Here is a 27,911-nt window from a genome sequence, read left to right as displayed (position 1 = left end):
CAGGAGAAGCCATGACCTTTCTCAAAGTGACGAGCGCTCACATCGAGGGCAAAAGTGTCATCAGAGAACGGTAGGATGATAGTTCAGCAGAATAGATACTATCCTAAATTTAGTCTCCTTAAAGAACAAACAATAGGGACAGAAGTTAAAATTCTAACGTTCTACCTGAACATAGTGACAAGTTAGTTTTCTATCTAAGAACTTAAATTATGTACTCATTTTCCCCAATACAATTGTTCCCTCCCATGTGCATGTATCAAAAGAACGAAAAACATGTCCAAATATAGAAAAGTTTTTAATCGTATAAATTGTATAGAAAAATTATACATAAACCGCAACATACAAGTATACTAACGACGAGTCATAAATATCATTAATCCACTATATATTTATACAATGGACATCGATAGGTAACAAATTATCTAAAATTGCTTGTGATAAGAATTGACTTATAGATATGTTATCAACTCATAACGTAAACAAATACGGCATCGTTTGTAACGCTCTATCTGATTGGTTGAAACAACATTAACGACTCAAGGATTTCATAAAAAGAGTTCCTCAAAGCATTTATTTAATTTCAAGTGATTCGTTTGTATCATAAGGATTAGCTTGAATAGATTTTTTTTATTTATGGGGTTATAATACAGAAATCAAGTGTACTCGCATCATAAACAGCAAAATCAGAGTGTACTTTCATCACAAACTGCAAAATGAAGTGTAGTTTTATCATAAACTGCAAAATCAGAGTGTACTTTCATCATAAACTGCAAAATCAGAGTGTAGTTTTATCATAAACTGCAAAATCAGAGTGTACTTTCATCATAAACTGCAAAATCAGAGTGTAGTTTTATCATAAACTGCAAAATCAGAGTGTACTTTCATCATAAACCGCAAAATCAGAGTGTACTTTCATCATAAACCGCTTCGTGGTTCATCTGAAGTACATTCTGTAAAGCAAACAATCATATGACATCCAAATAATATAAAGCAATAGATTAGATAAAAGGTTATTATAAGTCTAAAATGAGTATCATATTATATATTTACATAAGATATGCAAATTAAGATAGATAAGTTCATAATGTACTAGTAAAATCAACATAAAACTGTAGTGACGCTTTACTTATTACATGTATATAGAGATTGAACAGTGTTTTGATTGCGTTAAAGGTGGTATGAACGCAATGGGATACAGACATATTCAATGTAGCAGCGCTACATGTAGAATATGTCTGTATCCCATTGCGTTCATACCACCTTTAACGCAATCAAAACACTGTTCAATCTATATATTTACATAAACAAATCTACTTTTGCGTAAAATTTAAAACGGTGATGGTTGCTAAGTTGGGTAACTACGGTAGTTTGGTTTGAAATACAACAATGACACTTTTCAATTATTTTCAACATATATTTTTTTCAAATTTGATAATATATCAATAATGTCCATTTCGAATAAAAATTGAGATAGCCAAGGCGGAACGACTACCGGTATGTATCGTTGTCGGGGTAGTGATGCGGTCCGAAGTGGAGCGAGCCGCCATATTTGATTTTCAACCGAGGAAAGTGACTGTGATATAGCCTATTGATGGTATGACCGTTGAGCTGCTGAATGTTTGTCATGTATGTATCGGTCTAGGAACGCGATTTAGACTTAATTCTTCATAGTCATGACTTTTATTTTATTGTACCGAGGATAGACAAGTGTTTGTGTGTGTAGGCCTATTTTGAATGCCAAAACGGGGCCATTTAAGCTGTTGATACTGTTTCGGATAGGCTACCTGTAATGGTTTTTTTCTGGAAACCTGTATATGATCTGTTAAGCTATTGTTCGCTTAGACGCTTCCAGAATTGTTCACCGACAATCAGATGTTCTGTATATTTAGGTGAGATGAGTGACCGTACACACATGTACATCTGACGTAACTATGGGATTCCCCGAACATTCCTGAGGAAAGCCCCCCGGTTGTAGTCCCGACCAGCGATTCATTTTGTAGTTTATTACCGTTACAATGCTTGAACACATGTTTTGTTTTGATGTCAAATACATATTTAATTGGATCTAATAAAAACCCTTTATTGTTATTTTAAAATCAACTTATGACGCAAAATCTTATCGAAGCGTGAACTAGAAGTAGTCCGAACCTGCACTGCGTTTGTATTCATACGTCATTACGTTTACGCTAATTTGAACGCAACTCCCCTCCCATTGACTATATAGGGGCATATGTAAATATATGTACATACTGTAGGTCACTCATTGTGAATAAATATATTGAATATAGTTTTGTTTAATCTATCAATGAAAATTAATATACGATGTTAATCAATAAATGACATTAACTCAATGGTATCAATTATTTTACACGCCATTTAAAAAAATAGATGCAGAACACTTGAAATGTACAAACAGTTCCTTTTTCATTGTAAAACTAATTTCGAAGGGCGATAACTCCAACGCGGCAGTTACTTGAATTGTTGACCTGCGACCTTTGGTCGTATAGCTGTCGGACAAAGGCCGAACCCATTACATTCCTGGTCAGTAGTTCTGTACACCGATTCCATGACCTAAATATCTATTGACCTTTGAGTGGTCAGCGGCTATATTATTTTAGAGCGAGTAAAAAGATTTTGCCCGAAGCATTTAGTCTGGTCAAGGATTTCTTTATGTTGAAATGTTCCAGAAGAGACCTTTTAGTTTAACAGTCGTCACGCACCAGCTGGTCCATTATGGCGTTGATTGGTCACATACACTGCGTCAAATCTTTAATACTCTTTGTACAGGAGTCCTGCAAAACACGTGTGTGGTAAGATCAAGTTAGACCTGTGAAACTATCTCCCCACAAAATTACATTTAGTTTCAACATCTGTGCTTTTTCGATTGTATTCATTTCTTTGTGAGATAGAGATTCGGTTGTTAATAATTACCAAACGGTCCCCCGTTCACAGCTAGAGACATATAATAATTAGCTATTTTTTATATTATTGCAGGGGTGGGTGGATTACGTAGTGAGAAAAAAAATCATCGACCTGCGTTAAGCAGCCATAGGATGTAGTGTTGTTGATAGTATAATACACATGTGTTGCATATGTTGAAATAGGAAGCTAGATATATAAGAAAGCTCATATATATGTTTCTGGTCGAAGCAACTTGACCATGAAAACCTCTAAAACAATGATTTACACATGGTAAAGGCGCGGGTTGATATTAATAGAGCTAAATTTAAATAGGTCACTAAGTTGACGGATCTACATGTGTGTACGTTCAATATTTATAGTAAATTTCACGTCTATATGTAATATACATGTATGTACTGCGTATTCAATTTATGACAATCGTTAACAAATATATTTTTTTCTTTTTTTTTTTTACTTTTTTGATTGGCAAATACCACTCAAGAATATAGACAACATTTTGTCCACGCTGTTTAAAAACATTTCGTTTAGAAAAAGAAAAAGAAATCATACATGCATACAGTACACGTCTATCGCATTACATCAAATACAATTTGTAGCTTTGTAAACCGTATTTAATAAATACCTTATTTCTATGTGTTCAAGATTTGTTAAAGTCTATGTTTTCAACCTTACGACATAGACCCGAGGGTACAGACGGTGTGTACAGTAAAACCCTTAACCGCGTGATATAACACCCACCGGTAATCTCATTATCCGGTAAGATGCGTCAACATTAATTACGTCATTGAATAACATATCTATCTTTAAATCACCACAAATAGTAACACACAAGGCTAATTTACCAATATTTGTTTTTAATGACCTACGACCGCCGATATTAAGTGTCATTGACCAGGGCGCCTATACAGGAGGTGTTAGAATTGTCTGGACGGACAGGGAACATAAGAGAAATCTAGGTCAGACAATAATTTGTACAAGGCATTACATGTACTTATTGAAGTCCAGACATAATAGTAAAGGACAATTAAGGTCATACAATTAAATCACTGAGGTGAAAAGTAAAATTCTAATGATAGAAAAATTTCCCCTTCCAGTTTATAGTACGTGTATAAATTGATGCACACATTTTACGATTACCTTGAAATGGCTCTATGTAGAAAGGATTGGAACGAATCGTATGTAACATGGATACATGTATATGCAACTGTTCATTAATGAATATCATAACTCACTGGCCAGTTCTCAATATTTATTTATCGAGTAGGTATGTTGTTATGCATCCCCTGTTAATGTTTGGAGTCTTTCATTTTTCTAGATTGATATCAAATTAACGTTGCTTCAGTTACACAGCTTAGTTGTATCTCAGATCATGTACAGTGTATCTCAGATCCAATGTATATCATATCCAGTGTATCTCAGATCGTGTACAATGTATCTCAGATCCAATGTATATCATATCCAGTGTATCTCAGATCGTGTACAATGTATCTCAGATCCAATGTATATCATATCCAGTGTATCTCCGATCCAGTGTATCTCAGATCTCTCCGATCCAGTGTATCTCCGATCTCTCCGATCCAGTGTATCTCCGATCCAGTGTATCTCAGATCTCTCCGATCCAGTGTATCTCAGATCCTGTGTATCTCGGATCCAGTGTATCTCAGATCCAGTGTATCTCAGATCCAGTGTTCCACCCCTTGGTGGCTACTACTAGTCCTTATATGACCCTAGCTATTGATTTAATCAACCAATCAATCAACTAATCACTTACAGGGTATTCAACTATAAACATATTTTAACTCAACAATTTACTATTAATGTGTCAATGTCCATTGTAAATTATTCTTTGTGAAAAATATTTTAAAACATGTATAAATAATACGACAAAAATACGCAAGATTTATCCATAATCTACATGTATATAAGATTTTATATTCAATTATTTGTATGTTCAGTTAATTACCTACCGGCGATACAGGCGGTAAGAAAACAGGCAACTGTCCCGGAAATCATGGCGCGAACTACCATCCGAGCAAAGTCCGTTTTGCGTGTAGGCGCCAGCGCCCCCATGGCGCCTAGTAGTATACCAATAGAACCGAAGTTGGAAAAGCCACACAACGCATACGTCGCTATCACTTCCGACTTGTCCTGCAAAATAATAGATACAATCATAAGTGAAAAAGATACAAAACAATATATATATGAAACTGTGTATGATAATCGTATGACGGTAACTTGACGCTAGAATTATACTAAAGTAGACACCGGATATGGATGTGGCGACTGTGATTGGTTGATTGGCTTAACCTCCTATTTAATAACAGGGTCATATAAGAATGGTCACCTATCTTTACAATGAGTTGCTGTGTGTGGATGTCTATGTTTTGGGAGGCTGCGGTATCTTATTTCGTGTCTTATTGTAATAATGGAGCCCTTGTTATAGTGCTAGATTTGTATAGCAATGACGCATGCCGCCGAGGACACCGACAAAGAAATAACCCTCTTAGGTACATTAAGCTAACAGTGGACGAACCAGTCGTCCCACACTCATAAACTATGGTGTTTCTCGCGGTTAGAGGAGAAAACCCAGTGTCTTCCTCACATAGAACGCTCAATTATAGAGGAATCTTACCCTTCCATTCCTTCCGAAATGAAAATCTCCCTTCTATACCTAAAGAGATGTACCCCTCCCTTTCATACATACCGAAATGTACCTCTCCCCTCCATACATACCGAGATATCCCTCTACCTTCCATACCTACCTATATGTCCCTTCCCTATTATACATATCGAGACGTCCTCTCCCTTTCATACCTACCGATATCTCCCCTCCCTATTATACATACCAAGATGTCCCTTTCTCACATAGCTAGCCATGTAAGAGAGAGTTGTCCCATGAAAGACAGCTATGTAAGATAAATGTATCTTACATAGCTGTGACGTCACAATTGCCGAACAATCAGATGACGTCATATCAGCCAAAGTTGACGTCATTTTTCTTCTATTTCGATTGATTTGCCGGATTTATTTACCATTTCATTTGTTTAATTTGCATTTCAAACCGTTTTATCTAAGATGTTTTCTTTATATTTATAATATAAACCAAACTTTGATGAGCTTTTTCGAATTGCGTTCTTATTTTTAAAATCGATCAATTATTTAAGAAGTTAAGATTTTGTCACAAAATGGCTGTCTCACCTTTTGTGCAAGTAACTCGACAAGCAATGTGAGAAAATAACTCTTTCATATGTAAATTATGTAGGATAGAACTATTCCATCCTCGGGTACAGAATTTTGGGTCAGAAACCTCGGCAAGCCTCGGTTCTGACCCAAAATTCTGTACCCTCGGGTGGAATAGTTCTATCCTACATATGTACATATGAAAGAGTCATATACTCCCTCCCATGCATATCGAGATGTCCCACGCTCTCCCATATCTACCGGATACCTATTCCTCCTCATACGTACCAAAATATCTTTCCCACTGTCAAAAATACCGATATTTCCCTCTTCCTATCATACCTACCGATATTTCCTCCTCCCATTCATACCTACCGATATGTATCGTTCCCTTTCATACACATCTACCGACATGTCCTTCTCCCTATCATACATGCCAAGATGTCCCCCTTTCTTTCATACATACCAAGATGTCCCCTCCCTCCAAAACCTACCGAGATGTCACCCTCCCTCCAAAATCTACCGAGATGCCCCCTCCCTTCCATACATACCGAGATGTGCCTCTCCCTCTCATACATACCGAGACGATCATTACTCTCCAATTCCTTCCGAGATACCCCCTTCCTTCCATATCTACCGAGATGTCCCTCCCTATCAAACCTACCGAGATGTCCCTCTCCTTATCAAACCTACCGAGATGTCCCTCTCCCTCTTATACATACAGAGGTAATCCCCTCCTTCTCATACATACCCCTATGTCCCTCTCCCTCCAATACCTACTGAGATGTTCCTTTTACTCCCATAGATACCTACCGAAATAACCCCTCCTGTTAACTCCTGTCCGGTCATGTTGAGAATGACGTTACCGTTGTCCCAGTACCAATGCGCCGTGTCGTTGTAGAAAGTGGTGTAATTAGCCAGAGCGTTGCCGTTACTTATGATTCCAGCCAGTTTCTGATAGGCGATGAACTCATTGGTAAACGTCTTAATGCCGATCAGTTCCGCAATCTTACGACAGTCCGGGACATCTGTCCCCATGAAGAAGGCGATCGGGAAAAAAACGTAGGAGCAAATAAACTACAAAAGATTTAAGATGATTTTGATGTTGAGTTTATATGGAAAAACACGTATATAATACATGTGTTAGTATGTTCTCTTTACATTGCACCAAAATAAACATAGATTCCAAATAAAGCTATACTGAGCACTTTTTTTAGATATGATAGCTTATCTTCCTAACTGACTTTCTTCTTCCTAAATTATACCTTGAAATGGCCACACGCCTGCAGTTGACCGCTCGCCCCAGTGGGGAAGGCGTCGGGTTCTGTTCCCTGGTCGCGATACAACATAGTCTATAAAAGTGTCAGTTTCTGCTCCTGCTTGGAGTTTAGCATTAAGGAATTGGGACGACTGGTTCGCCCAGTGTCGGTATAATGTGACCGGATGGAATGTGTTGCTTGATGTCTTCTGCAGCATGCGTTATTGATTTAGCACTATAAAAAGGCAATAGTTCCACTATACAAGAAGATACAACACGAATACCTTCTACTTCAAACTCACGGCACCACATACATGGAAGGCCGTTCATATATGACCCTGGTTGGTAATTTGACATTAATTCAATCAAACAAACCCAACGTTGATAAAGACTTTGTAAATCCCTCCAGATCTGTTCTATGATCAAACATACTACCTCTAGTGTAAATCCATCCACGCCTGCTCTTTGCCCACACCACACAAGAGTAGCGTTGACGAAGTTGAGGAGGGATAGGAAGGCGATGATGTTGACAGCGATGGCCGCTACAAGTTTTGTTGAGGCTGTGGCACCAGCTGTTGCAGCTTCAATTATGTTCCTTTCCTTCCTGAAATAAAGTCGCTCAGTATCGATCATAATAGGTTGTTTTTCGTGCTACCTACGAATTTCATTACCACCGACACCAATTTCAGATTATATATACATGTATATTTCTGCTTTTACTCACGGCTTTTCCATCTTGCTAAAGTCTCTGCTAGTTGATTTGCTCACTTCCGTCTCGGGATAGGCCAATTTCGAGATGGCGAGGGCAGCGGGAGCCGACATAACTGAAGCTGATATCAGATGGTTAGCAGGGACCTGCACGATTAAATTTATAAGTGAAAGGTTTGAAATTATAACGAAGTTTCTGACTATTTTTGTTTCCGTTTTTGTGTGCTTGTTTGTTTTTTGTTGCTGTTTAAATCAATCTTTTTTTCTCTGCTGATTCATTGAGATTTAATGAAATCAACCTACACCGAAGCTGACATAGGCACCAAGTACACTTCCCGCTATAGTGGCAAACCCTCCTGTCATGACGGCGTGAAGTTCCGACGACGTCATGTCCTTCAGGAAAGGGCTGATCATCAGAGGTGCTTCTGTCTACAGCAACAAATATAAATATACATCTGAGAGCAGCAATGTAGAGATGCTTCCTGAGGATGAACACTAATTTGTATATCTGATGAGTGGACGAATACAAAACATTTTACATCAGTGTCGATACATCACAGTTACTCACAATTACAGATGCAAAAATGTACATATCGTTCAAAAGAAAGGTAGAGAGGTACAGACGTATTGACTAGATTGAGCATTAAACTTACCATGCCAACAAATATGTTGCCCGCGGCGTTGAGAGATTCGGCAGGAGTAGTCCCCATACTAAACGCCAGCATACGACCTAATACTCGTACAATAAACTGCATAACGCCCAGGTAATAGAGGATACTGATTATGGTGTAGAAGAATATGACGATGGGTAGCACCTGTGTAGGGACGGTAAGTGGATGTAGAGGGTTATCGCTATGGGCAGCATACATGTATGATAACTAATATGTTGTAAAAAGGGATTATGTAGAAGGCTATCGTGATATCGATTGAGAGAAAAACATCGACAGCTGATAGTATAATAAAAGTGATTGTTTAATTAGTATAATCAAGGAAATATATCAACGAGATTCGCTATTTTCGTGGTTACAATGAAGTCATGCAAATAAAAAAAAACAATAACATCGTTTCAATCATCATCAAAACTATCTCCCATAGGCAAGCTGCGCATAGTTTACCTAAGACATTGTTCGTAAGCTCATTACTAAAAAACAATATGTTCATATAGTTATTGGTTATATTAACGTACACGTACGTAATACCGATATAGAGCGGTAATACATTTTGTATATACTAATTGCCAGTTTTGAACAGAAATTATACCATAGGCTAGTTTCCCTTTACAACTACCTATACATAAATAATAGCATAGAAATACAAATTAAACTTAAATAAAAGATATTAGCTTAATATTGTTAGTTTATGCTACAAGTACCTACCGTAAAAGCGAATATATTTGCGGCAATTAATGGGTCGGAGAACATGAAGATTGCTCCGGCGTCCGAGTGTTGGAGGAACTCTCCGACCCGGTCTCCTATATACTTGAAGATCTGGAATCCCCACTCCTGGCGGAGGATGATCAGGGCCAGTATATACTGGAGAGCAAATCCCCAGAATACGGTGTGCCATTTAACCTGTATCGTACAATAACACCAATATATTAGTATTTAAGTCGACGTCCTGTTTGAAAATTAAGACTTCGTTTCCATGTGATATCCGTCTTTATTTTATGAAGCAATATACATATAGTGTGTGTAATCAATTCTCTGGAAGAAACATCAATTATTATATCATTTTTTAGCTTAAGAAGATAGTAAGATAAGAAAGCATTCGCAAGTAGACAATACTTACCACACTTGATTCAATTTAAACCTAAGGAAACAGGACCAAAGTATTTCCCCCCAGTTGTTCTTTGCGGGATCTTTATTTTCATTATAAGTGTACTCGTATATTAGTGTTGTATATCCATAATATAAATAACATCTTCAAATTAATCCTTATAATCAAATTTACTATGGATAATCTCTTCAAAATTCAAAAATTATTTTGGGACTATTTTTTTCTATGTAGTAATTAGCCGTTACATCAGTCAATCAGAATTAATGTTCATTTTTTTCCTTTAATTGCTGATAACTAAAAGTTATCTTTAACAAAAATGATTACATACATGATAATGCTAAAAATGAATCAGTAAATGCTCATTATATATACAATGTAATACCACTAAGTAAAGGAAAACACACATAATGTTCGCCAGATTATAGATTTGATTTTAACATATTTTATTGTAATATTTTATATACAATGGGATCGGCTATCTTTTTACCTTTTCCCACCTCCTGGATTCATAGAGAGACAATAGATAATATGATAAGATGATGGCTTTCGATAATTCATTATTATCAAATACTTAATCTTACCTTTCCTGGACTTATGGAGAAAATAAAGAAGATGATAATGTAGATGGCTTGTCCTGCGACGGCGATGAGATTCTGTGGATGGTCGATAGCAACATCAACGATGATATAAACAGCAATTATAGCAAAGACAGCGATCTTTAGCAATCTGGTAAAACAATATTACAGATTATAAATAAAAACACTACATTTCCATTAATGTATATAGTTTTTTTTTTCTTCAAAATAAATGTTTATTTATAATAAGCATAACAACAAAATACACATCTGTCCTCTCACAGGAAGAGACTTATTCGTCGTTCGCACTTTCAATCACGCACATACCTTACGTTCATAAATGGTATTATGTAACCTTAAAGGCCCACTATCTTTCCGAAACGGCTTTTAATTTTTTAAATGGGAATGTAAAACAAGATCGATATTTTTGTAGAGACTTAAAAACTATTAACTTACCGTTAATACTACATTTATCATCAGCTTCTGAACGATTTGATTAAAATAAATAAAATGTTTATTTTCATAACGCGGGTCGTATGATGTTTCCCGCCTTCGTCCTAAATACCGCGCGGTAGTTGACTATCACTGCGCCAGACGGCAAAACAGCGAATTGACTCTCCACTGTTTTCATATATTTCGCAGGAAATCTTGCATATGTTTGGTGTCGTAACCTTATTTTAGGTCATCGGAATATATTTTCTGATGTTATTAATGTTTTTAAGAAACCTTTATATTTTGCTCCGGAAAGGTAATGGGCCTTTAAATGTAAGGGAGATAATAGACTAACCGGAAGTTCATAGTTTCACGTGGGCGTACATCTCCCACACGTGGCCGATAATACACGTGGAAATATTATCAGTGTTTGGATGGTCACACGTGTTTAGTCTCTTTACAATACTGCTATTTTTGGTAAGTACACATTTTTTTACATTTTTAATTGCTGTTGCTGAATCCATACTATCACAGGGACCTGGGAAGTACGTTTGCATTGCCGTGTAAACTTTTACAATGTAATGTGTAAACAACGACTCATTTCAGTTCCAGTGTCGGTCTCAAGCCTAACAAAAATCGGCCTAAAATATACTTAACCGACACTATAATAGGATCATAACATATAACGGATGCAACAGACTTCCAGGTCTCTTTGTATACAGTATACGTATGAATTCAAGTTATTTCAGCTTTTAAACAATTTTCATCTGATTATGTCATTGATAAAGCAATGATAGTTGCACATTATATGTCAGATCTTAGATAACAAAAATTAATGCAAACTACGTAAATAATTAGATAAATAATATAATTATTTTTCTAAATAATCAATGAGATGTATATGTCAAATATTAATTGAGTACGTTTTTGTGTACTTCTGTTTATACCTGTGTATATATATTAAGTAGCATGCACCAATATTATGTACATGTACCTGGTACCTTACAATTGTTGTGTACTAGGCCTATACCAAAAAAATAATATATTTTGTATATTTTGTATGCTGATTTGTTGTTATTATTACTTTTCAGTGTCCTAAGAGGAATATTATACATTGTGGATTTTATTAAAAGTGATTGTTTGAAATTTTCCATGGACCCGAAGAAATAATAGTAAAAAGAAGAGAAAAAACAAAAACAAAGCTGCTGAACACTTCAGAAGATAAATTTCTCTAGAGGACATGAACATTCTTTTTTTTTAATTGTGTGTCATTTTTTTTACATAATTAGTAATTAACTAATATGTTTATTTATCTTATTTTTTATTTTTTTTACACTTATTGTTGAAGGTGTTTGAGAAATTTAGTATAAAAGGTTAGATCTGCCATAAACATATTATAAATATCTAGACTCTTTTGTCTTTTTTCACTGACATAAAAATATTTATATATTGTGTACCCTGCTAATGCTAGCATAAAGTTAAATTGTTTCCGGTTTGTATCCAATAACCAAATATTTTAATTTTCTAATATTTATAATTATTCCTAATTTATGCATATTGATTGTTAGGGTATTCCAAAATGTTTCTACATGGGCGCACTCGATGAAAAAATGTAAGTTATCATCAATCTTATTACAATATGGACACAAGTCTGAATTTTCTATCCTCCATCTCTTCAGATTTTTTCTAGTTGTAATAATATTATGAATTAATTTCCATTTGAAGATTTTCAATGCATTATCATGCAAGTTTTTGAAGATGAATTTAAAATTTTCATGGAAATCTTTATTCCCAGCATGGAATTGATTTCTCCACTTTTCTATCAGACTTGGGTTTTCTATTTTAGATTTAATTAAGGTGTTATATATAAATTTATTAGTATACCCATTTAACATTTCAATTTCATTTTTATTTAATTCCACTGTTTCTAGTTCCAATTTCTCAACCCATGATTTTGGTATACAATCCAATTAGCTTTACTTATTAATTTTGAATAAATGGTGGCATCATTTAGTTTTCCAGCTTCATCACATAAATCTTTTATTGTTATTATACCACTGTCTATCCAATGTTTAAATATAACAAATTTACCCCCCCCCATGTGATGTTGGCATTACCCCATATTATTTCATTTTGAATGCTTGTAGGTACTTGTATATTATTTGTATTTATATTCTTAAATTTTACCCACGAGTCAAGAATATTTTTGTAAAAGGATGGAATTTCTTCTGTGTTTTGTATCATTCTTAGAGATTGTATTCGCATTCTGAAGATTAATAATTTCTTTCCAAATTTGTCAAAATGAAATTTTGGTATAACTGTCCAGTTTGAAGATTGACTTGTTGTATCCAAAAACCTGTTTATCCATGTTATTCTTAACATATCAATGTGTGTTTCAATAACTCTTATTTTCAAACCTCCTTCATCTAATTCATTTATCTTTACTTTTCTTTTTATTTTATCTGGTTTATCATCCCATAGATATCCATATAAAATTTTTTCTAAAGCCTTAACCTGTTCAGTCGTTATATGCTGCACTGTTGCTAGGAATGTTATTTTCGGTATTATCAATGCGTTTATTATAGTTGTTTTTCCAATTAATGTGAGTTTTCTTTTTTTCCAATTTTTTTATCAGGTAATTTATAGAGTTAATGGGTTTTTTTTCCAGTTAATCTGTTCCACTTCTCTTTTTTTAATACCAAATATCACGCCAAGAGACTTTATATTATGTCGTGTCATCTTTATCCCATAGACATCTTTTTATTTTTGTTTTTGCCTAACCAAAGACCTTCATATGTTTCTTTATTCAACTCAAGTCCAGAATGCATACCAAAGTATTCAATTTCTTTAATTGCATTGTTTATATCATTTGATTTTAAAAACAGTGTTGTATCATCTGCCAACTGTGAAATTTTCATTGCTTTTCCTTTTATTGTAACTCCTTTAATGTTGTTGTTATTTCTTATTTTAATTGCCATTATTTCAACTGATATTACAAAAATCAAACAACTTAATGGACAACCTTGTCTTATTCCTCGAGATATTTTGTATGAATCTGATATGAAGTTGTTGTTTGAAATACACCCATATATATCGTAATACAGTGTGCGAACCCAGGATATGAAAGATTCTCCAAAACTAAAATATTTTAGCGCATTAAGCATAAAATCCCATTCGATGGTATCGAAAGCTTTTTTAAAATCCAAAAATATGAATGTATGTAGTATAGTATATGGCTTACTATAAAAAGTCTGAATGCGTTACTCCATATCTGATAGACAGGATATGGCAAATGATGACAAACCGAATAAAATTGAAATAATATATGATAATATCTATAAACCTGTTCACCTGGTATCTGATTTCTTGGATAATGACATACATCACAATTAAACAAAGTGTTAACATAGGCATAACTAATGATATTGACTCACTATTTATCTTAGAAATGCAATCATGAATTCTTAAGGCGAACATTTTATTTATATATATATATTTTTAATATTTTGTCCACACTATTGGAGTTACTTCTTTTCCCTAGTGAACCCTAATATTACTTACAGCGAAAGTATCCTAATAACACGTTTTCCCTTTTTCGATGTAAGACATGGTTTCAACCTTTTCCACAGGTTTCGTCTTGGCTTCTTTGTCCATCCTAGGACCAACAGAGAGAAGGCCAGTAGAACCCCGAACACTGTACACACTAGAAGTCGTATGGAGCCCTCGTCACCGAACCGGTAGTACATACAGTATCCGAAGTAGGCGAAGTACAGACAGAGAATGAGGAGGAGTGCGGTCTTTTTGATCCAGTGTGCGTGTGTCGACAGACACCCAACTATCCTCTTTTGTATGTTATAGACACAGAGAGAACATCGATCTGTCGGGGGCTCATCATCAAAGTTTGGAGCATCATCCATTTCTCCTGGGTGGCCATTTTGTACCCTGACCGATACATCACTGATCTGGAGCAAAATCATACTTTGATGTATTTTACAATATCCATGTTTCAAAAGACTCATAGACACGTAGAACAATCGACGTTTCCTTTAGAGAGTGTTTGTGACAATTGTTAACATTTATCAAGTAAGAACTGTTTGCATTGATCATGTTGATAGTCAACAATACTTTTTTCGATTTAGCATAAATGTTTTACTAGAAACATGAAATAGAATAATAATGCAAGTATGAAATATACCGTTCAGGTGGCTATATTTGCGAGGATGATGTTATTGAGATTTCACGAAACATTAATATGGTCGTGGAAATTTGATCCGCGAAATATTGAGAATAGGCTGAAATATGTATACCCTTAAAGAAAGATCGCAAAAAGTGTAAACCACTTAATACTCATTGGCATGGGGGTGGGGGTCATCACACCATAGAGTATAATATAACATACTACATCGGGAATACGATAGTATTTCATGGACACATTTTTACATTGGTAAAATCACTACTTCGTGATGCCAAGATACCAATATTAAAAATGTGTACATATGTTTATAGAAAGGAACAAACTCCCACCTCATAACATACAGAGGAGCCCTTTCATTTATACTGGATTAGTAAATTTAGGATCTTATCTTTTCTCTTCTTCATAACTGACGTTATTCTTCCTAACGTCTTCCATGACACTGCCTCACTTGTGGCCTTTTGTTGAGCGTTCGTCCCTTTGAGGAAGGCTCTGAGTTCTGTCCCCTGGTCGAGACACACCAAAGTCCATAAAAGTGGTAGTCTTTGCTCCTGCTTAGCGCTCAGCATACCGGGAGTGGAACGACTGGTTTACCCGTTGTCTGTATAATGTGACCGGGTTGGTTGTGTTTCTTGGTGTCTTTGGCGTCATGCTTCAGTGATATAGCGCTATTGAAAGCGCAAGCGTCCACTATAAAAGACGACACGAATATACCGCAGTCTCCCAAAACACACACCTGAACATCATGCACGCAACATTCCGCATACATGGGATGTCGTCCTTACATGACCCAGACTGTTTATGCAAACAAACAAATGTACACAGTGGATTAGACACCCTACCTGGATTTTAAGATGTTGTGTACTCACCTCAGCCTGTTCCTCAGGGATATACCCCTTGTTTGTATGGTCGAGCTGACCCACATGGTAGGCTTTAAGTTCAACAGGCATACTGTACAACAGAAAACACAAGAATATAAAAAAATCCAAATGCTACACAATTTGTACAATATATACTCATATAATTAATAAAATACGAAAATTAGTACAACATATCTAGCTATATTTAGACATGATAATCTATGAACAACGTAGGTAATATGGTGAGCAAAATGGCAAATACTCTACTGTTAGGTTACACTTTGCAATCACCTTCTTTCAAAGCATGGTAGACTGTAGTATTATAAATACATTATATACATTAATTACGTAATAAGAAGTTTGACAGTAGTTAGGAAAAGCCCCATCGAATAGTCGTACTTCCACCATCATTGGTTAACACAACCAGTTAGAATCAAATAAGAATTGCTGCTTTTCTATTGTGTATCAAGATGCAGGACAGCAACACATACAACACATAATTAATAATTATGTCACGTGAATACGAAATAAAATATCATGTTTTAGAGACTTATTTTAGTAAAACTAATATAACTTAAACACTTATCACTGTCTTATCGATAAAAGACACATTATTTAATGTTTTTACATATGGACAAGAGACAAAGTATTTAGTGAGTAGTTTACTTGGAGATTATCGACAGGAGAAAAAGTATTTGGTTAAGCTTATATTATCGACAAAGAAGACACTTTTATGAAGGAAATAGTGCGTAACCATGAGTCAAAATGTTTGTGAACACTAGATTTCTGAAGACGCAATAAAATTGTATATCGAACTATTGTTTTAACATGTTACATGTATTTAAAAAAAGGGTACTATCAATTCAAAACTTATCGTATTCAGAGCGTATCAAGAAACTCGGGCTACCAAGTTTAGAATATAGAAGAAACAGGGCAGATGTGATTCAAGTCTACAAGATTTAAAACAAAATAGACATTCTGGATTAAACAACTATGTTCAGAGAACTAACTGGTATAGCAACTAGAGGACACTCGAAAAAACCTCTTCAAAAACCATTTAGGCTAAACTCAACCGAAAATTTCTTTAGTAATCGAGTAATTAGGACATGGAACTCGCTCTCAGAGGAAGTGGTTACATCACCAACGCTTAATTGCTTTAAATCCAGACTGAACAAACTGTGGGCCAACCACCCAACCAAATTTCGACCATCGTTCTACTAGTGAGTTAGTCAACTGAACTGTGTAGTGGTAGTATGAACTGTTAAACAACCACTAACATTTTAAATGGAGAGTTTTTTTAACACCCAATAGAGTCACCATGATGTACCGTATATGTACAAAATCAACATAACAGGAATTAACGAACGATTACCAAGTGTCAAATATAGACACTTTTTAACGCAACCGGAAGTTTTAAACAAATAGTACGCGCATGTATAGTAATATACCGGTTGAAGAAAGTATAAACGTACATCAAGCCCAGAAGCTTATCAACGATGTCATTTCAGCGATTCAGCGAAATCCAAATGTTAAACAAACGAATGATATCACTTTTGTTCCTGAATACTGACTAAGTACACTTTAACTGGCATTGTATTTTTGATAGATGGTGTTGACATCCCATCAAAATACCCAAGGTACACTGTGACTGTGTACGTGGGAAAGCCAAGAATACAATGAAAGTGTCATTGGCACAACCGCACATTTAACATACAGAGTAAATGTCTGTCCTGCAATCTTTCTTATAAAGTATTATAACTTACTTCTTTTTCTAATCGGTACAATGTATGTAAAAAGCTGCTTATTATTCTCAAAGAATGCTCCACCTGGATATCGATTTCCCCCATACTTAACAGGGTAACCCCGCGGTTACTAGGGAAAAGATAATTCTGTATTTTACCGGGATAGAGAAAAGACAGCTCACACGCGCTAGACAGCAACGTCATTAATATATGCGGCGACCATTTTAACGCACACCATTTCTCGTTAAAGGATTGGAGCATAAGAATCTTAAATGGGCTTGTCAGGGGGACAGGGATATCTCAACCCTCGTGAAAAATTTTGACTATCAACCCTCGGCAAGCCTCGGGTTGACCAACCTAAATCTTTCACTCGGGTTGAGATATCCCTGTCCACCTGACATAACTTGGCAAACATTTTGATTTGATATATTTTCTAAGGTAATACAGTTATTGAAAAGCATAAGGTTTGATAAATAAAACTAGGAAAGTAATTCCAATGGACAGACAAACATGGATGATGCCTTATAAACATGAGTAACAACACAAAATTTATACAGTGTTAAATTCTTGTTTCTGTGTCTTTTTATCTAAACATAGCAGCAAAAATGACAATATTACTATTACAATGTAAAAATGTGGAATGAAATATTAATTGTATACCACACCCTGACTTTGTCGTCTGACCATATATTCTCATGTCACTTCAATATAGATTTAATACTGCTGGAATTCATTTTCAACTCTTATTTCTATTCGTAAAATTAAAACCTATGCATTGAAAGTACTTTAATTCCCCCAAAATGCTGGTACCTTTAGTGATTAATAACATGAAAATCTCATCTTGATTCGTGGGTATGAAAAATACGGCACATATAACTTCATGGTAAGTCAAAATCAACTGTTACCATCCATTCTATTAAGACGATCAATGGTAATTTCTGCATTTTTAACATATATGTGGGAACTAATTAAAATCAGTGAATTAGTTAATACAATTTCAAAGTTAAAATATTTAGTTTTATATACTTAATTTTGTTACGTTCTTTCAACCTACCTTAGTTTATTGTTAAATCCACTCACTGTGGTCATCAAGAATAAAATGAAAAATAGTTATGAAGACAAAAAACAAATGTGAGTCGCACTACTTTAACAATAAATGCTTTTGCGAAATTATAAAATTATGCGTCATGCGTAATTTGTTTACTATCATTTTCAAATTTACGACAATTTTTTTAGGTGAATATGGTTAATGTATTGTCAGCTTAAGTACATAAAAATTATCACGTAGTCACGATCGCAAGTACATAATGCTATCGTGGCTTCTTGTTAAAATACATGCACTTAAGTTGACAATACATTAACCATCTATAAAATAGTCACAAACAAACGTCTATGTAAGCTCGGGAAAGGAAGCCTGTTACGTCACGTTGTTCCATAAATGTCACACTTCAGTGGACATATAGAACGCATTTTATCATCAACAAATCAAGGGCATGTTGACACCCTTTTATCATTCTATTTACAATCAAACAATATGAAGCACTATACTGCAAAGGTTGAGTTGTTTACTCAGAAAACCTCTTATGGTCCCATTACTGTTTTCATCACGTAAATATGAACATATATTATAACAAAATCGTATTAGTACTCGACCCTGTATATACTAACCAGGGGTAGTGTTATTTGTATGCCTATATATCACTTCTTTGGTGTACATGAGCGTAAGTAAGGTTGTAAAAAGCATGTATACGTAACATGTAAGATTAGGTTTTACTGTAGACTCGTAAATTATTGTGTAACTTGTAATTGTTTGGCAAAATTTACGACAAAAATATTCACGGAGTATAATTCACCACCGCCATTTCCATGTCAAGGTCAAAATGGTCTCGATGTGATAGCTTTTGTTAAGTCGAGTCAGACAAACGCTTCTTGTACTTGATGGAAACTCTGCCAAACATAATGATATGTAACAGAAATATACGAATGTATACATTTAGTCTTGTTTTAAAGTGAGACTAGGTTAAAAATGGGGAAGAGAATGAAAGAAAATCAAAAACGGTCAAACAAGTATACAACTAATTGTTGATAATGGAGAAATCTGCCTTAAAAGACATTATTGTCGACTTTGTGAGTAAGCTTAGTAACTAGGTTAATTCGGGATGCAATCAGCCTATGTTTTTAATTAAATTATAATTTTAGGAATCCTATATAGCCGATTTATGTATTAATTAATTATTTCTCAAACTCCCATGGGATTTGTTATATTATAGCTTTACTATAGTACCGAACTTGTTTTTTTCTGAAATGTACAATTGTTCACATATTTTATGAAAATACATACCTAGTGTTACCCGCAATGCATACACATTTTTATCGTATGTTCAAGTACACCTATAAATTGATACGTAGGCATACAAAATATCGCTAGTTTAAACACGGACTCATAAATTAAACTTGCAAAGGATAGCGCAACAAAACACACCTGAATGGTCTTTTCACAGCCAGGAATAAACTTGGTGGTACTTTATTAACGTTATGAGTTTTGGCCTGACGCTTACCACATAGAGCACAATGTATTTTTTCAATATAAAATACAGTTCATTACAGTATAACAACACAGGCCACTCACACTATACCGCACACCAGAACGTCAGACATGACCTTATCTTATAGATAGTCAAAGTAATGATACCGAAACCAAAACCTTAAAGATCAAATCAATTATATAATAACATCGATATTTCAAATTTAATTTATCGGTGTTATTGAAAACGGTAGTTTTTTTATGACATACAATGCATTTTAGATGAGTTTAAATATGCTTTTAATTCAAACATAGCATATACAAAATAAAATATACAAATGAAGAAACTTCGTCCATATTTCATTTTCCTTAATCTTTGATGGGTCTATTTTTTCTATGTTATTGATTTTGAATAGCCATTGTCATTTGAGAGCGTGGTACGTTTTGAAGTCCTGTATTCTTGATAACAATGACCGACTCACTGTCTCTACTTGGAAACTCGAATATGCAACTAGCTTCAGAATCCCAGCCATATGTTAAAATTTATGTTAGGTTTATATAATATTTCTAAATGACAACTTTATAGCAAGCTAAGGAGCAGAAGGAATCTATACCCATTGCTGTTCAGAATGTAACTCTGTCTAATATTTTTACCTTTTAAGTTGAGCCTTTTGTTAAATGATAATAATTCTGGCAGATGGAGTATAGTATACAACAAGGTCACTTCATACTTACTCTTGTAATTTAATAAAACTTATCGACTAAATAAATAATAAATATCATCAAATATATAGTTATAGTAACGTGTATTTCACGTACTGGTTAATTTCGGAATGTCCAAACAAAACGGTGCAGTATCTATTTCGTCATTATAGACATTATTATGCAAGATGCTCTTCTGTAGTTTAGTTAAATAGAGAAAGATTTAGGAAGTAAAGTTGAGTACATTTAGCTGCCCTGAATTCATGAAAGAATAAAAGCATTGCACGGGTTTACAGATCTCTGCTTGTTTTGTCATCCCAGAACAAACTATCCAAAGGTCAACGCGAGATGAACAGAAACTTGTGGAATATGACGGTGAGTTAATATAACTCATGTTGACCACACACGTTCACACTCCGTTTCCGATAACTACACACAGTACATGCCCTTAAAATTAATTGCATAGTCATGCACAGATTTTTGTGATGATGAAATTGTAAATGGTTTAAATTGAATACATTTACTTATAATGTAACTTGTAGTGAACTCTACAATAAAAGGGACAATTCAGTGAGGCTAATTCTGTTACATTACCAAGAAGCAAAATATGACTTAAATGTATTGTTCTACATTCCTTATGAAACATATAACAAGATATACTGACGAAATTCACGACTTTATTAATTATTTTGATTGATACCGTTGAAATTCTAAATCGTTGATCAATACGATGAAGCAGGTGTAACATTACGCTGTACCCATACCCGAGCCAGAGTCACGCATGTTAAACAAATGCAATACATAACCACTGATGAGTTTGTGAAATATTTTTTCAAGACAAGCACATGCATCTAATAAGGTAAACACACTACTGTAACAGCGATTTCAATAGTTCTAGACAAAAAACATCTTTCAACAATGACAAGGGCTAGGGTTCGGCATACAAGACACCCGACCACTCTGTGTAATGGTGGACAGTAAGCGAGTTTGAACATTTCACATTCATTTCACTAACTCGGATGTGACATTAGGGCATCCATTTTTAAACTAAGGAACTATTTACATAACAACTGGTTTCCACATTTGCTTTTTCTGACATATTACAATAAGACCAACTAATTTAATTTCTATTAGAACTGGTTTGTTTCCGAAATATGTGTAAATTTTAATATACTCTTAGACTGAATTGTCCCTTTAATTAATGATGCAATCAATCTATTTTTGTATGATGTCACCATGTCAATACTTGTAAACATTACTGAATTATTTTTGCTAATTAAACCTTTGTGATGTTTTTTCTCGTACAACTTTTTTGCAAAATACCATCTCAGAATTTGAAGATACATTTTTACAATGTACTTGTATCTCCATTATATCCACAACATCTAACAGACAAAAAGACTGGCGAACTGGTATATTGGATAACAAGATCTGTAGCACGTCTGTGTATATGTCAGTACATGTATGCCTTCAGTTATTGCATTATTTAATGTCTATGATATTGGGTCGTGTAAGTACCTTTTATCTTCGTTTAAGCTATGCATTATATCCTTGATTTCCTGAACTACATTATACTTTACCTGTCATCAAGCTGCAAATACACTAACTAAATAGAAATAAACAAACTACTGTCGAGTAATCTCGGGAAAGATGCGTGACGTCACACTTTTTATCGAAATGTCACACCTCAGTGGGCTCAAAGTTTGCACTTTATAATTAAGAATATGTTGACAGGATAGAGACCAGAGTTTGCACTTTAATCAGTGCATGACGTTTAGTAGAAAATAAAAAACACCTTTCGTCGAGATAACAAAAAATAGGTTTCTCATCGGGTTGAAATATGTGAAACTTATTTTTAGTATTTTGTTTGCAGACAAGAGATAAGCTATACTGCAGCTGTTTATAGTCATTGACTCGGTGCAAAGACGTTCTGGTCCAAAAGGTAAATGTCCCACTGTGGTCTTTACACACATATAAAAATGTATTATGGCGAAATGAGAGACGAATCGTGATAAGCCTGCAAAGTGACGTGTATAAAAACATTAACAACACTTCGTCTAAACAACGAAATCGACAATGTCAACAGCGATAAGTCTAAACAGCAATACTGACAAACGTCAACAACAATAAGTCTAAACAACGATACCGGAAAACGTCAACAGTGATAAGTCTAAACAACGACAACGGAAAACGTCAACAGTGATAAGTCTAATCAACGATACCGGAAAACGTCAACAGTAATAAGTCTAAACAACGACACCGGAAAACGTCAACAGTGATAAGTCTAAACAACGACAACGGAAAACGTCAACAGTGATAAGTCTAAACAACGACACCGGAAAACGTCAACAGTGATAAGTCTAAACAACGACACCGGAAAACGTCAACAGTGATAAGTCTAAACAACGACAACGGAAAACGCCAACAGTAATAAGTCTAATCAACGATACCGGAAAACGCCAACAGTAATAAGTCTAAACAACGACACCGGAAAACGCCAACAGTAATAAGTCTAAACAACGACACCGGAAAACGCCAACAGTAATAAGTCTAATCAACGATACCGGAAAACGCCAACAGTAATAAGTCTAAACAACGACAACGGAAAACGTCAACAGTAATAAGTCTAAACAACGACACCGGAAAACGTCAACAGTAATAAGTCTAAACAACGACACCGGAAAACGTCAACAGTAATAAGTCTAAACAACGACAACGGAAAACGTCAACAGTGATAAGTCTAATCAACGATACCGGAAAACGTCAACAGTGATAAGTCTAATCAACGATACCGGAAAACGTCAACAGTAATAAGTCTAAACAACGACACCGGAAAACGCCAACAGTGATAAGTCTAAACAACGACACCGGAAAAACGAAAAGTTTAAACAGCGATACCGAAAGTTAAACAATCAAAAGTCGAGTTAATAAAATTGAAATCTAAAAGTAAATTGGATCGGTGTTATTAAAATCGGTAATTTCTTATGACAAGTTTTTATAGGCTGCATAGCGATGAGTTTAAATATGCTTTTAATTCAAAAATGACTGAGCATATACACATGTACAAAAAGAAATTTACAAATGAACGAACTTCATCCATATTGCAATTTCCTTGATTATTACAGGAATATTTTTTTAAATTTTGGATAGGTCTTGTTTCTATTTTTGTTTATTTTATATAGTCATCGTGATGTAAGAGTGTGATATGTGTTGAAGTGGATTAAAAGTCGTATATCCTTGATAAAAACTACCGACGACTCACTGTCTCTATTTGGCAACTCAAACCTGTAACTCAGAGGTTGACCATATATATTACAATCCCATCCCTGTGCTCTAAATTACGTTAGATTTATATAATATTTCTAAATAGTAACCATGTTGCAAACTATATTTTCAGAAGGAACTAAAACTGTAGCTGATCAGCGTGTAACTGAGTTTGATAATGTCTAATCACTTTGTATTTTAACTTGAGCCGTTTGTTAAAACTGGATATCATTGTAACATATTGAGTATAGTGTACAACAATGCTACTTCATACTTACTCCTATAATACTTATCGACTTAATAAATAGTTAATATCTCCAAATCAATAGTTATATTGATTAGTATTCCATGTGCTGGTACTAATGTTTCGCCATATCGAAAAAAACCCAGAAACTTGTGGAATATGACTTTGAGTTAATATAACTCATATTGACCACTGACCTCCACATCCGTTTTCTATAAACACAGTACATGCACTTAAAATTGCAGAGTCATGCACAGCTTTTCGTGATGATGAAATTGTGAATCATTTGAATTGAATACATCTACATGAAGTATAAATGTACCGTGTAGTGAATTTAAGACATTTAGTTAATGATGCAATCAATATATGTATTGTTAGATGTCACCAGGTAAATATTTATGATTATGACTGAGTTATATTTGCTATTTAAACTTTTCTTTTGATTTTTCTTATCGAACGTTTTTGCAAAATACCATTACAGAATTTGTCGATATACTTTTACAATGTACTTTTATCTCCGTTTTTTCAACAATATTTCACAGAAAAAATAACAATGTGGCTGGCAAACTCGTAGATCAGTGATGTTATATTAGATAATAATATTTAAGATATGGCCCTGCTGAATAGCTCTCACCCACGCTGCGCCGTCCGTGCATTTATCAGCTGAGTTTGATCTTTGACATGTTCAGTAAAGAAACTCCTGAATAAAGGTTGTATGCACATTCACATAAAAATAAATATTTGCTTGAACTACTATACCTTAACACAAATCACAAAAGTATATTACAGCGCATTATGATGAATCTCATTGATTCGTTATAACAGAATTTCGCAAAATAGTTTCTTAAAGTGTTTCTGTGACAGATTACACATTATCGACAATTAATTGTGTACGTGTTTGATCGTATTTAATTTTCAATCATCCGACTTTCCTTTTGGCCCACCCCCCCATCATCATAACTTTGACAATGGTAATCAAAGTTTATTTACTGAGTAATATAACTTTTTCAAAAGGTACAGACGAAAACTACCGATAGCATCCAAGAACACTGACAAATTGCTGGTACATAGAACAAGTGACAAATGATCGTCTGCTTGTCTAGTGTTGACATACTTTAAGCCACGTACTTGTGTTGCACAAATGTAAATAGCACAAGGTTTAGAGAGAACCGGTTTAGATGGATGACATGTCAGTAATCGAAGGCGAAGTGTAAGATCCACAGTAGTGAATGGAAGAAAAATCTGTATAGGTCATCAAGTGTTTCTATCACAACGTTAGACTGGGCATTGGAGAAATACTTTATAATTATAACAATGTTAAAGATCGGCCATCACTCGTTAATGTTTCATTCTAAATAACGTATAACAAACTTGTCTCCTCAAATCTCACAATGATAACATCACTAGTTCGGAACACAGTATACGCCGATATCAACGACTCAATCCAATAGGAAAACAGGTCCGATTGGATTTAGCCGCCAGCAGTATAACTCGGCAGTAGTAATGTGTACACCTAGGTGTTCATACATCCATATACTGTATATATTGAAGATAAAGCGAGAATAATGATACTGCCGTAGGAGCTTTCATCGGATATATACACATATACATACCTGTAATGAAAGTTTGGATGTCTTCACGGCGATAAGTGTCCTTGTTCCTCGACACGGTCTGTCGATACTGCTGTATCTAACAAACGGTAGTTTGCACTAGATGTAGGAATGCGATTTACAATAACATTGACGGCACTTAGAGGTGTTCCAGGAATGAAGAGGAAGCTTTCTCTCTCACCTGTTTATTAAAGTGACGAAGTCCACTGTCAGGCCAAACCCATAACGTTAATAACGCGCCACTAAGTACATTCCTGGCCGTTAAACTTCATGCTTAATCTGTATACTTCATCAAGGTAGAGTCAACAATATGTATGCCGGATTCATGTTATGACTGAATGTATGCCGCGGGAAAGTTATGAACGATTATTCCTTCAAACTCTCTGTCGTTTATGTAATAAGACAGATAACTCTAAGTGAGTTTGTAGTGAAAGTTGAATGTTTGTCAAAACAAAGAGAGAATATAATAGATAAGCACCATCTATATATTACCTGGTGGTGGCAGTAGTGGTTACTAGACTCTCCTGACCAGTGCTCGAACAAACAACACGGATTTTGGCTTTTAAATGAAAAATACTAAAAAATAACTGAAGTTTGTATTATTCTATCTTAGGACAGACATATGGCGAATATTTTCAACAAGATTAGAATGAAGTTCACGTTTTTGTTTGTTTACGGCAGCGAGTCAAAGACCACTGTCAAAAGGGTGGAAATTGCGTAAGAAGGGACCAGTCCTCGAACTTCCCTAATCAAAAATAAAACTTTGTATTTCTGAAACGTTTTCTTCCTATTCTGATCTATTAAGACAACTGTTTCTCAAAGCATCAACAAAAATCATTTTCTAAATCCATAACCTATTCATATTTGACAAAAATTGAAGCTAATACACCGGAACTCATTGAATAACACGCATTTAAACGGGGCGGGAAGTGAACCAAAAGTAACAAAATCTTATTTTTTCGTTATTCATACCAAAAACATGTTGCAAGTGTGATTTTTCTTTAAGAAGGGAAATCTTGCTATCATTTTAACACATTTGAATATTTTACAATATTTCTAACTTTTCATGCGATGATGTTTATTTTGGCGATCGTCAATTTTGTGATTTGCCGCCAGACATCGTCTTCTCATAATGAAATTACGGAACTGGTAGGCAAACTTTCCTAATTGGCGGACGAAAAGTGCCAACATACACCATAATTATACGATGGCCGAAAACGGACTGACAAAATTGTGTTACTAGTAACACGTTTTCGTCAGCAAAATATGTACGACAAATTTTGTGTCGAAAACCTATTGTTATAATAGCAGTAGATTTGTTGTTGACGAAAACGTATTACTATAGCATGCTTATAATAATAGGTTTTTGACAAAAAATTGTACGCACATATTTTGCTGACAAAAATGTGTTACAAGTAACACAATTCTGTCAGTCCGTTTTCGGCTATCGTATAAATATCATGCACCATGATCAAAAGAATCGACTGATTTTAGGAATGAGAAGTGAAAAATAAAATAGGTGTTCGAGCACTTTCCTGTTCGAGCACTGGTCAGGTGAGTCTAGTTTAATGATAATAATATTTTAGCGTTTTTACATGACGCATTTCCCATAGAATTATGATTGTAGTGATCCATTTTCTTTATGTTGTAAGTATAGCATTTATGCTCGTATTCGACAATGTGTTAACATGTTCAATATAGTGCCGCTGTTGTCATCACGAGTGAAAAGAATATTGCTAATTATAGACGACAAAAACATTTTAAAAAATCAATTAAAGACGACTGTAATTTTGGAAAAGATATTTAAAATAAGACACAATACTACTGTATTTTGTTTTTCGTTTTTTCAACAGTTTCAAAAGGACATTAAAATAACAATAATTAGGATTAACCTGAAACAGTTTATTTAGAGGAGAAAAAAT

The 27,911-nt window shown here is 34.7% G+C and overlaps 1 protein-coding gene across 2 annotated transcripts; it reads right to left on the bottom strand.

The window, feature by feature from the left end:
- Positions 1–282: 282 nt before the first annotated feature.
- LOC138314617 (solute carrier family 28 member 3-like) lies at positions 283–26,338 on the bottom strand. 2 transcript variants are annotated; one of them, XM_069255033.1, is made up of 12 exons: positions 25,993–26,338; positions 15,913–15,994; positions 14,413–14,813; positions 10,426–10,570; positions 9,445–9,639; positions 8,722–8,883; positions 8,372–8,497; positions 8,085–8,215; positions 7,796–7,964; positions 6,916–7,179; positions 4,890–5,070; positions 283–2,792 (listed from the first exon to the last, which is right to left on the bottom strand). In XM_069255033.1, exons 2-12 carry the CDS (start codon positions 15,991–15,993, stop codon positions 2,770–2,772), a joined length of 1,878 nt encoding a protein of 625 aa, XP_069111134.1. In that variant the 5' UTR covers position 15,994; positions 25,993–26,338; the 3' UTR covers positions 283–2,769. The 2 variants fall into 2 exon arrangements, with proteins under 2 accessions (XP_069111134.1, XP_069111132.1); XM_069255031.1 differs by lacking the exon at positions 25,993–26,338 and adding an exon at positions 18,700–18,754.
- Between the last annotated feature and the right edge of the window lie 1,573 nt (positions 26,339–27,911).

Source organism: Argopecten irradians, chromosome 2, assembly GCF_041381155.1.
Source record: "Argopecten irradians isolate NY chromosome 2, Ai_NY, whole genome shotgun sequence".
Taxonomy (NCBI): domain Eukaryota; kingdom Metazoa; phylum Mollusca; class Bivalvia; order Pectinida; family Pectinidae; genus Argopecten; species Argopecten irradians.
Note: the sequence above shows the minus strand (reverse complement) of the source record. Positions and strands in the feature narration are given on the sequence as shown.